At 36.7% G+C, this 12,110-nt stretch overlaps 1 protein-coding gene across 1 annotated transcript; it reads right to left on the minus strand.

Moving 5' to 3' along the window:
• Positions 1–763: 763 nt before the first annotated feature.
• LOC124777377 (amine oxidase [flavin-containing]-like) lies at positions 764–11,892 on the minus strand. The gene is made up of 9 exons (XM_047252765.1): positions 11,803–11,892; positions 11,313–11,569; positions 8,609–8,811; positions 5,297–5,499; positions 5,076–5,203; positions 4,830–4,950; positions 4,471–4,679; positions 2,632–2,844; positions 764–1,223 (listed from the first exon to the last, which is right to left on the minus strand). The coding sequence occupies exons 1-9, from the start codon at positions 11,852–11,854 to the stop codon at positions 1,014–1,016; spliced, it is 1,596 nt and encodes a 531-aa protein (XP_047108721.1). The 5' UTR covers positions 11,855–11,892; the 3' UTR covers positions 764–1,013.
• Positions 11,893–12,110: the final 218 nt, after the last annotated feature.

A 12,110-nucleotide genomic window follows, 5' to 3' on the forward strand; every position in this document is an offset into this window, starting at 1 on the left:
ATGGTACAAAACTTTTATCTGTATATTTATTCAGTTATCTTGGCACTACATCCTATTGTACCATACACCAAAAGATGTCTGTAAGTCCCTGTATTGAGCAATGCCCTGTCTTTGAGAATCAGTCAGGGAATGTAATTTGCACCATGGACACATCACAGGCAATATATCACAGCCGAATTCGATGTGGCACACAGTAGTCTGTCATGAAACGTAAGCAGCTTACTAGCACATACCTCACACACATTACAAATTCAAGACTGTGCACTCTCTGAAATATTAATTTTCAAGCATTGATTTGATGTCTCAAAATGTTCAGTTTATGATCCTCTGTCATTTTTATAATTGTGTTCCTAATAGCTTGAGACACACTGTATGGTGAGGTAATGAAATTTTGGTTGTAAGCCATACTTTGTATGGGGCTATCCATCATCTTATCTAGGAAATATATAAGTGTTACTTCCCAGTTATTAATTTAAAGCTCAGTGTTAGTTAATGTTTGTCAGAACTTCAGTTCGTTTGAGGTAATCACACATATGCATCAAAGAATTTGAAACTACAGGTATTTTACTGCTTTCTTTGAACTGATAGATGTAAGCAACACATTTTGGAAAAAGCAACAAATTGATGTTTTGTTGAAAGGTGGGTTTCGATCAGCACACAAGTAAATAAACTTCAATAAACGTATTACTAAAACAACAGTTTCTTTAATCAGATTTTTCATATAAACAAATACAAAAATATTAATAAATTCTTTGTAGACATAAATCTCTTTTCAAAAGAGAATACAACAGGCTTACTCATAAGCTGAGAAAAATCTCAGAGAGCATTTAAAGTCATTTAACTAGTACAAAGTTTGTAATAAGATCACATTACACAGCAAGATGTTACATAGAATCTTTGCTTAGAGAGTGTTTTAATGAGATGAGTAGCCATCTTCCTGGTGACTCCTGATGTTCAATACTCCTGTGTTGTTTTAGTATATTTTCTAGTAATTCGGTTGAGAGGCAGTTGTTTTAGATGACAGCTTCTGTCTGGAATGCAAATAATGAGGTCACAAGTGCAACTGTAGCAGTAGCAACAGCTGCAAATCTTCCAAGGCTGGGCTGGAGCTGATCGATCCACAAATCACCAAGTCTGAACCGTGGCACCTGTACTTCAGTGTTTTGTGGAGCCTTTGTCTGTTGTACTTTGTTACTGGATATGAGTCCCTCAGCAGTTAGGATCTGTATCAAAATTGTATTTTTTAAACGTACAACAGTCACAGTCAAAGATGACAGTTTTATTGAAAGTGGAAACCACATTTCAAAGTAGTCTTCTCAATTTTTTGCAGCATCTCAGTATGTCATGGCTTGTATATGAAAAAGTTACTAAATACTACAATATTTCCAAATAAACAGCACTGATTATTATAAAAATCAACTGCAATATCCAAAAGATATAAAAGATAACAATAAAGAACATTCCCTGCACTAAATACCATTTACTTATCTTCAATAGCAGTTCATCAGATAGTCAAATATTATATAACCATTTTCATCTAATATAATTGTGAATTTAAATTATATCCTACATAATTATATCCTTCATAATGTTTTATCAGCCTAATTTACTGGGCCACTGATTTTCATTTCAATAGCCACTGAAAGAAATGGACACACTAAGATAGTTGAGAGCCAGAAAAGATGAGAAAAATTTTCAGTGTCTGAAAACTGGAGACATTTTGTTTGGAAATCTCTTCAAGCATACCAATTACAGGTACCAATTATTTGAACTGTGGAAAATTTTGTATACTGTTTATTTAACATGCTCATATCTTAGTCACTGTTTAAGGATATGTAACACTCATCACAGCCAGTCCCCCTCTCCCTTTTCATCCAATCTCATACAGGTAAGACAACACTTTTTTCTAAGAAAACTTCATTTCTGCTGAATACAGGGTGAATCCATCATGGTATTACAAACTTTATGGGATGATAGAAAAGAGTAAATACGTCAATTTGATGTAAGGGGTCCTGGTCTATAAACAAGCAACTCAAAAGGTATAAGTGAAAATCTGACAGTCAATCTCTTCTATTGCAAGCTATTTACTTTCCATATCTGTGGAGGATATAGTATGGACCAAAACTAGAAAAAAAAGTGTGCAGTAAACATGGGATCTAAAGTACATACCTTAAGAGGTATGGGCACTAGTTCAGTAAAAGAAGTGCTTTCACAGTCAAAAAGATGAACAAATGCTCAAAGCTCTTAAGGGAGGCACTTTAGAGCCATGTCTATTGCACACTTTTTTCCCTTCTTTTGGTCAATACTATATCCTCCCCAGATATGGAAAGCAAAGAGCTTGCAATAGAACAGACTGACTGACTCAGATTTTCACTTATAACTTCTGAGTTGGTTGTTTCCAGACCAGGACCCCTTACATCAGGTTGATATAATTACCCTTCTCCTATTATTACTAAACATTTCATTAACTTTTATGGGTTTCCTCCAGCCGTTGCTTGAAGAGTAGATTTTTTTTGTCTATCCACTTATATCATATTTTCAGAAAGTGATTATTTTTGTTAACATATTACCCATAAAAGTTTGTAACATCATCACAAGTAAAGGGTGAAGAGGAATTAACTTATGGCTAACCTGAGAAGCAGCACGCTCTCCGGCTTCCACTGCTCCACTCATGTAACCAGTCCATTCAAGGGCTGTTTCTGTCCCAGCAAGAAAAATGCGGGAACCAATTGGTTCTCTAAGTGCAGGGCCATAGCGGGTCAGTGAACCAGGTGGAAAGTAGCAAGTGTAGCAGCCTCCAATGTACTGTTCCTCACTCCACATTTTATCTACATAATGTGCAGGCTGAAACATGCAAATAAAAAAGTCACTTTTTGTTGCAGTGTATTCATATGTATGTGCTGCTGCAAAATACTATACATATACAAAATACTATACATATATAATACTAGGTAAACTATTACACAAAATATGCTCACATTTTAATAACACAAGAAAATAATATCCAAGTAATATAATGGTCTTAGTATCTACTAACATTTTATATGAAGCTGTTACTTACATAACTGGTATCAACAAAAATATTCTTGAAAGGAAAATCCTAATAAGCACCATAGAGCTTCTAGTTAAAAAACAAAACTGTACATTCTCCCCACGACCAAATTAGTGAATTAACATTCAGCATGGAGCTATTATTATTAGGCAACATATCTCTTCTCTGTATAATTTTAAAAGGGAAATGCAGTCTTGCAATAGAACTGTAAGTTTTCCATTTTCATTGTCTGTTATGTTTATTTTTGTAGCCATGGCAGAATTGTTTTTACATGCAGAAAGAGAATACAGCTGTTTCAATTGAAGGGATTGACTAAGAATCAGAAACACCAACAAAGTGACTTCTTTTATCAAGACACGTGTGATATTAAAATATGAACTTACTGTCTGTAATGGAATACTTGCAGTATGTGATCTTTCAGGCAAAGGGACAGTTTACAAATTTTTGGGGTTTGCAGTTGAGTTGTTATTTTCTTTAAATAATATTTCAACAACTTTCATAGATCCAGTATGAAATTTTCACTTTGCAGCAGAGTGTGCACTGATATGAAACTTCTTAGCAGATTAACACTGTGTGCCAGACCGAGATTTGCCACGTGCCCTTGAAACACAAAGATCTCACATTCGGATCTCAGTCTGACACAGTTGTAATCTGCCATGAAGTTATGTATCAGCATAAACTCTGCTGCAGAGTGAAAATTTCATTCTGGAAACAACCCCCTGGCTGTGGCTAAGCCATGTCTCCGCAGTTCCTTTCTTCCAGGAGTGCTAGTCCCACAAGTTTCGCAGGAGAGCTTCTGTAAAGTTTGGAAGGTAGGAGATGATGTAGTGATGGAATTAATTATGTAGCTTAGTTGGTAGATCAATGTGAAAGGCAAAGGCCCTGAGTTCAAGTCTCAGTCCGAAAAACAGTTTTAATCTGCTGGGAAGTTTCAACTTTGTTATGTGTCTTTCTGAGGTTTTGCTGATTTCGTTTCTCATCATTTAGACTGTAATTAAACTGGGAATGGATCTCATTGTGTGTTGCCAAAGTGATTGTCTCCTGGTGCCATTAAAGAATAAAAGTCTCTTACTGCAAATCCATATACTTGTAAAACACCATATAACATGCTACAAAATAGAAACCATGTTATGGGTTCAACAAAGGTCGAAAGCCTGGGTGCATACTCATTAAAAATACTGCTAATGAGAGAAAGGTAGATACTGGAAACATGAAAGATTGTGGTGGGCTTCCATTCTGAATGAACTTCACAGAAGCTGTGAAAAGGCAGCATGTATAAACTTCTATTCATGAGCATACACAAACTGAACCGGCAGTGTCAGATATGTGAATAACAGGGGCCTAGTGTCAGTTTCAGATGAGGTAACTTTAAATGATATTGTTGTTAACTGTTACAAAATAACTAAGTAGAAACTTACTATCAGAGCTTCCTCAGATTTGTAAAACTTTGCCAAAGACAAACAGACAGCAGTCTTCCTTCCTTCTAAACTCATTTTAGACAGTTTTATGGCTTGGTCACCATATATGAAGCAAATAAGGCCACACAGAGTAACTCCAGGTTTAATATCTTCCAGGACATGGCTTACTATTTCAATGCCATCACCACAAGTTACAAAGCCACTGTAACCTACAAAAATCAAAGGCATTTCTGAAATAGTGTGATTCATTGATTTGTTCATACAAGACAATGACTTCAGTCATTTGACTTTAATGTAACATGGGTCCATTTTCATTATTAATACGGAAAAACTCATATTTTATAAAATTCTTTTCATACCTTGGTTAATCCAGAACTGTTTTTCATAGAAAACTAAACACTTCATCACCAATCCCATTGGAATCCTCTGCAATAGCCCATTTCTTAATGGTGGCAGTGGTGGATCAAAGTGAATCTTCATCTATAATTTACAACAAGTTTTCATTAACCAGTTTGTGTTACTATCTTCGTAGTGGGGGTGATATTGTTTTTACAGCAAGAACATATCTTAATGTGATTAATAATCATATTACATGTCAAATGTACCTGCACTGATGGTGGTGTGGCAAGTATCACATAGGAACTGACAAATTCCTTGCCCTGTAAGGTCTGTACTTTGACAGTGTTTCCATGGTACTCAACTTTTACAACTGGGCAGTTCAGGTGTATGCAACCTGTAGTGCACAAAAACATTTTACTGTAAAAAAGGAAATCATACGATTAACAAAAAATTCAATTATAGAATGACTTATGAGAGTGCTGCATACCTTCTAGCTTCTGTGCTAGCTTAATGCTAATTTGTTGAGTGCCACCCTGGATCCTGTTCTCCTGAGCACCATCTTTAATGCTCCACAGGCTGTCCATGCCCTTTCCTTGGTGCATGTACCACAAATAATACAACAAGGAGATCTCATGGGCATCAGCTGTGTTGTTAAACTGACATATTGATTCAAGGAATTCAACTGCATCTCTGCAACACAAGTAACTTTATCAATTAACTCTCGTTGTGTCTTAATAAATACATTTGTAAGATACAGCCTCTTTTCCTATCTCCTACTATTGCAATGTATGTGCATATTTGTTGACTCAGAAATCTTTATTGTTGTTGTTGTCTTCAGTCCTGAGACTGGTTTGATGCAGCTCTCCATGCTACTCTATCCTGTGCAAGCTTCTTCATATCCCAGTACTTACTGCAACCTACATCCTTCTGAATCTGCTTAGTGTATTCATCTCTTGGTCTTCCTCTACAATTTTTACCCTCCACGCTGCCCTCCAATGCTAAATTTGTGATCCCTTGATGCCTCAGAACATGTCCTACCAACTGGTCCCTTCTTCTTGTCAAGTTGTGCCACAAACTCCTCTTCTCCCCAATTCTATTCAAAACCTCCTCATTAGTTATGTGATCTACCCATCTAATCTTCAGCATTCTTCTGTAGCACCACATTTCAAAAGCTGCTATTCTCTTCTTGTCCAAACTATTTATCATTCATGTTTCACTTCCATACATGGCTACACTCCATACAAATACTTTCAGAAACGACTTCCTGACACTTAAATCTATACTTGATGTTAATAAATTTCTCTTCTTCAGAAACGCTTTCCTTGCCATTACCAGTCTGCATTTTATATCCTCTCTACTTCGACCATCATCAGTTATTTTGCTCCCCAAATAGCAAAACTCCTTTACTACTTTAAGTGTCACATTTCCTAATTCCCTCAGCATCACCCGACTTAATTCGACTACATTCCATTATCCTCATTTTGCTTTTGTTGATGTTCATCTTATATTCTCCTTTCAAGACTTTATTAGGTACAAATATTGTTACAAGCACCACAGAAACTATAACAGTTATTACAGCATTACTATACACTTTCCAAACATTAAGAGCCAAGTGAGAGTCACTGAGATATTTAATTATGGGCATACATGAGATGTGTGTACTTCACTACAAAAATGTCCTGAAGCAGTAAGAAAAACATGAAAGAGCCGTGTCATTTACCATCTCTGCTGCAGACACTGTACAACTTTTTATGCTGATGTGATGACCAACCAGCTGTCCACAGGGATGAATGGACACCACCAAATTGTTACCAAGAACAACATGCGGTTCAGCAAAAAATGCTCAGTTTCAATGGCTGTTTCAGAACACTGGTCATTCGGATCCTCCCATCCACCATCAGCTTCTCTGAACTAAACATATGGGAATTATCCTTGCAACAAATCCTTCGCACTGTAATTGTCCTGGCCGCAATCTCCAGTAACCCACTGTCCCCAAGCCCTCAACCCAAGATTTTCCCCTTTGTCCATCCTGTCACCCCTTGCAATTCATGTCAGCATGCCACCTTCAAGACGCGTCGCTCCCTACTGGCTGTGACAGCCTGAATCATGTGCCTACCCCATGTACCTGCTATCTCTCCCTCCTGGATTTCTAGCCAGCAAACCGGCTGCCTCCCTCAGAACTGCTAACCGCTCAACCCCAAGGCCGCTCCCTACTTCCCACCTTTCTCTCCCTTTACCCATACCTTTCACCTTTAATACCTTTTACCTTTAATACACAACCCCCACCACAACCTAGTCTACCTACTGAAATGCAGCTGTGTGTGTGTGTGTGTGTGTGTGTGTGTGTGTGTGTGTGTGTGTGTGTGTTTTCTACTTTACCTTGGAAAAGGATTACTCCGAAAGCTAGCAAGTTTTCTTTCTTTATGTATGTGCCTATCAACAACTTAAAGCTTCTGCTTTTTGGTGAGTGGTCTCCTTTAATCCAAAAGTAGTTATATTCTACAAGAAATTTCCTACAACCATTTATAGCCACATTTGGTCTTTTCAAACAGCGAATTTGCTTAGAATGTCTTCAATGCTAGCAGGACTCTAAACATTACAGTAACAAATATTGACAATAATAGGCAGTTACAGATATTACTTTGGCAAATTTCTTATCAGGATGACATCTACAATATCTGCTCCAGCCACTGAACATTTCAGTACTCTGCAAAAACTTTAATGCAAATGTTTTTCGAGCAATGTCTTTCATTTATGGCAGTAGTTTTAATACACGATGACTGCAATGTAGATGCAATTTTGATGCTACATAATTTGAAGCTGCGATATTTGGGAAGTTTATGCCTATTCTAGGACTTTCTTACATCATGATAATCCCATAGGAATGTTTTTGTTATTAGCCTTATTGTGTGTTTCAGTGTTTGTGACCCATGTAATGGAAACTTACAGAAAAGACATGTAGCTAAAGAAACTGACTGGAAATTGTGGTGTTAAAAAGACGCCAACATTATACAATGTCATGACAGTAAACATTAGTATATTGCTGAACAAAAATGTTCTCTTCTGCCAAAAGCATAAATAAAATTGTGTAATGGTGCCCTACTGTTGTCTTGATTATAAGAAGTGGCAGTCAATGTAATTCTCATTAAAAATGAGTATCATGAATTTAAAAATGGGAGAGGATAGATAATGCATTTCAGAAATGTTCAAGAATGAGTGTTTCTCAATCTATAGCGGCAAAATGCTCTGATATCTAATGACAGGAGACACCTACTAATTTAAGATTTTTAATTGTTTGAAGAATTACAGAAACCAGCAACTTTTTATGTAGCTTTATTTGTGACAGGGTGTGTTTTGGCTTTTAATCCACCTTCAGTCAGTATAGTTCATTTACATCTTCATCAATGTTATCTTTTTATCAACTGTATTTTCAACATTGCAGCTGTCTTTCAGTTTGTAACTTGTAGCTCCTTGTTTTGACATATTTTGAGCTTTAATGATGCACTGACTGTGTGGCTGACTTACAAGCCATGTAGTTACAGTTGCCCAAAATGTTTCTCAGCACAAATAAAGTTATATAAAATTGGCTGGCAGCTGTAATTATTCAAGCTATTTAATCCATGGCCACAGAGCTCAACTATCATCATCATGCATAAATTAATGTATGATTTCTATATTTGAATTTTATTCTAAATTGTGGCATTTTATGATAAGTGGATACAGTTATAACTTGAAAAATTAGCTAATTCAGGAACAAAGCTTTTATCACAATATTTAATAATTTAGAAATATTATAGACCTTGTCCAGCAGTGCTTGCGAAGATATTCACGCACAGTTATTGCATCCCACTCTTGTGCAAGAGGAGCATTCCAAGGTTTGTCTGTTGGTACTTGGCGACACATTTTGTCCATACGGCGCACCATTCGAACTACATCCCATGCTGCCAAGGGATTACTCTTCCAGAATGTGGGCCATGGTCCATTATATTGGCAGTGCCGGCCCTGAAACAAAAATCTATATGGTAATTTGCTCTTTGAGAACTAAATAATTTACTTTGTCATATCATTGTTCAATGAAATAGCTCAGGTAATATCGTGGCAGTGTGTTTATAATTTAAATTATCCATCCGAAATTCCAGATCTTTATCTTTCTTTATCTTGAAGCAATTAATAGCTTAAGAAACATGAGAAAGTGGAACCACATAATTGGAAAGGGCATCAAATTGCAAAACAGTTTATATATCGTTATATAGTCCATAAAACAATTTATGGATATGCCTTTGATTTCTATTATAAACTTCAACACATCTTTTGATGATTACACCAAGTTAAGGTCGGCAGGAGGTATGTATTTACGAGTCCACTAATGTGTGTATTCATGTTTGAGATTTTCTCTGACTGTGCCAGCTGTAGGACTTCTTGCTAAGTTTCTACCAGACAATGACATACAAAGAATGTTATTAAAACTAATATCTTAAAAAAAGATTGGATAGCACTAGTGCATGTCTCTAATAAGAATGAAGTTCATAGAAATTCTGAGAAAATATAGGTGAGTAACAACTACCAAGCAGAATGAGGAATTCACTCTACAAAAAGATGTACATTGAAATGTACCTTCTAGGTGGGTCTTTTGCAAGTAACACACTATGACTGCACCATCTGAGCATGTACTTTGGATTACTCAAAGCTTCAGTCTGCTAGTACCTGTAAAAATCCCGAGAAACTCTCAATAGAGAGGAAGTGCAAAGTAGCAGATAGGCATGTAATCTAAGTATTGGGCAGGAGAATGCCTTTTCTTCATCAAAGTGTACCACACACATGCATGAGTGCACACATGCTCTCTCTCTCTCTCTCTCTCTCTCTCTCTCTCTCTCTCTCTCTCTCTCACACACACACACACACACACACACACACACACACACACACTGAAGGCTGCAAGTTCCCAAAGCTGAGCTGGTTTTTTCAATAACTTATTCAAGTGTCTCTGTTTCTCACATTGATGGAACTGTCAAATAACATATTCTGAGCCACACTGAAAGGCATGTAAGCTTATAAAGTCTGTGAAAATGTAGTAGGGATAACTGGGTACCACAAAACAATTTTGCAATAACTCACTAAAATAAATTCATTATAATGCTTATATTCTTCTTTGAAAGAAGATATTTTGCTTAAACATATATTTTAAGTCACTATTATTTAAACATTTCCACATTCCACACCGCTTGTAACCCAGTTCATATCAGAAAGGAAGATTAGAGTTTAACAGCCTGTTGATAATGAAGTCATTATAGACAGAGTTTAACAGATAAGCAAGGGATAACTATGGCCTCAATATTTTTCCCCTGGTGGCAAGCAGATCTACTGTGTGGATTAATGATGATGGCAACCTCTTGGTTAAGTATTTTGGAGGTTCCATTTGGATCTCCAGCAGGGACTGCTCAGGAGGATGTTACCTTCAGGGCAAACAAAACTGGCATTCTATGGGTCGACAGTAAGCAGGTTCAAAAGGTTGTGGTACCTATTCAGAGATGAAGAGTCAGCATAAGAGCTGCATCAAACCAGTCTTCAGACTAAAAAAGAGAACATAATGAAAGAAATATATCTGAATTACTAAAGTAGCATGATATTAAAATTATTGGCTTATAGTACAGAAAAGACAAGGTCAAATCATGGTCATGTTATGGGTTAATTACTTTCCCTGTAACTTCAAATATTGATCTCATGGCATACAAGGATGTTTCCATAAGGAACATATTCTAAGTTTTTCTCAATTTACTGTTTTAACTTTTTTTAAAATTCTGCTTCTCCCATTGGGATGCTAAGCCACATATATATTTTTATTCCACACCATCTGTAACCCAGTTCACATAAGCATATAATTTGAACTTGTCTTTTTGTACTATAAGCCAATAATTTAAATACCAAGCTAGTTTATTCACTCAAACATATTTCTTTCATTATGTTCCCTTTTAGACTATCTATGAAAACCATTTTAAAAAAGAAAGAAACATGCTATATCACTGCCTTCTCAGTTGCCTATTTCTAGGAGCATTGTTGCATGCTGCACAAATGTCACATACTTCAGTTCAATGAAAGTAAAAAAGGCAGGTGTTTTGCAAAAAATTTATGGATATGGCTAGATCTGCTAACAGATAATAATTTCAGCTTTCATGACAACACAGGTTTGAAAGTGTCAACAAGTAATGCAGAAAAAAGGAGAAGACAGCAAAATCTGATGAAGAAGTCAGTTGCCACACTGAACTCAGAAGACCTTCATCTTGTTTCCTGAATAATATGAACACTTCTTGTAATCCTGTCTCTCACTTCCTGTCTAGTAACAGCCACAAGGTTCTGTCCACATTTACAGCACTGACATTACATTTTCCTCATGTTTCAGGAAACACAATGCTTCCAATTACAATGAATTCCATTTCTATCCCTGTGGGACAAAATATGAATGTGATCACCACAATCAACAAACACTGTTGAACCTTAACACTAACCTTGCTATAATGCACTCTGTCTAGTGCATCAAGACATGGTATTAGCTCACATTCAAGTTCTTTGATCAGTTTCATGATATGTGTTTGTGTTGGGCCAACAAATGATGCTCCAAGATCAGCCCACCCATAGTCCTTGTCACTCCCTTCATGTTCTGTAGAAGGGGTGAGCGTGAATGTTCGGCCACCGACTCTATCTAAAGCTTCCAGAACTGTCACCTCAATTCCTCGTTTATGTAGTTCAAGTGCTGCAGCCAGTCCTGTAATGAATATTTTCTTTTTATAAATCATTTTAAAGTGAACTCTATAGCAATAAAGCTTAGCAAAATAACACTAGAAAAAATTCTTAATATGTGACTTCTGAGTTGTAGAGATTTGAGATGTCAAACCAGGAAATTAAAATAAACATTCATGTATCCTCTTTATTTTGTGGTTGTTCTGGTAAACTCCTGAAACAATGGATTTTTGAAAAGATTTGTTAATAATTCCTTACCACTTAGTCCTGCTCCAATAACAACAACGTTAACTTTGTCTGATCTGGCCATTGTACCCTTTCTGCAAGCACCTGTTAACTGAAGTGGCTCTAAATGCTGTTGGTAATACTTTATATAGGTACCTCTGTTTACAAAAGCACAAAATGACAAACATCTTTCTGAAGAAAAACAAAATGTAAATGAGATGAAGGGGAGGGGAAGGGGAGATGGCACATGCGGGGAGAGAGAGAGAGAGAGAGAGAGAGAGAGAGAGAGAGAGAGAGAGAGAGAGAGGGGGGGGGAGGGAGGGAGGGGGAGAGAGAGAGAC

This window comes from Schistocerca piceifrons, chromosome 2 (assembly GCF_021461385.2).
Source record: "Schistocerca piceifrons isolate TAMUIC-IGC-003096 chromosome 2, iqSchPice1.1, whole genome shotgun sequence".
NCBI lineage: Eukaryota > Metazoa > Arthropoda > Insecta > Orthoptera > Acrididae > Schistocerca > Schistocerca piceifrons.

What these genes read in the sequence shown, in the direction of transcription:
- LOC124777377 (XM_047252765.1), bottom strand. Translation starts at nt 11,854, where the DNA reads ATGGCCAGATCAGACAAAGTTAACGTTGTTGTTATTGGAGCAGGACTA. An exon ending in ACAGAGTGCATTATAGCAAG is followed by an intron (nt 8,812 to 11,312) that starts GTTAGTGTTAAG and finishes TTTTTGTTTCAG; the next exon opens with GGCCGGCACTGCCAATATAA. An exon ending in CCACACCACCATCAGTGCAG is followed by an intron (nt 4,951 to 5,075) that starts GTACATTTGACA and finishes TGTAAATTATAG; the next exon opens with ATGAAGATTCACTTTGATCC.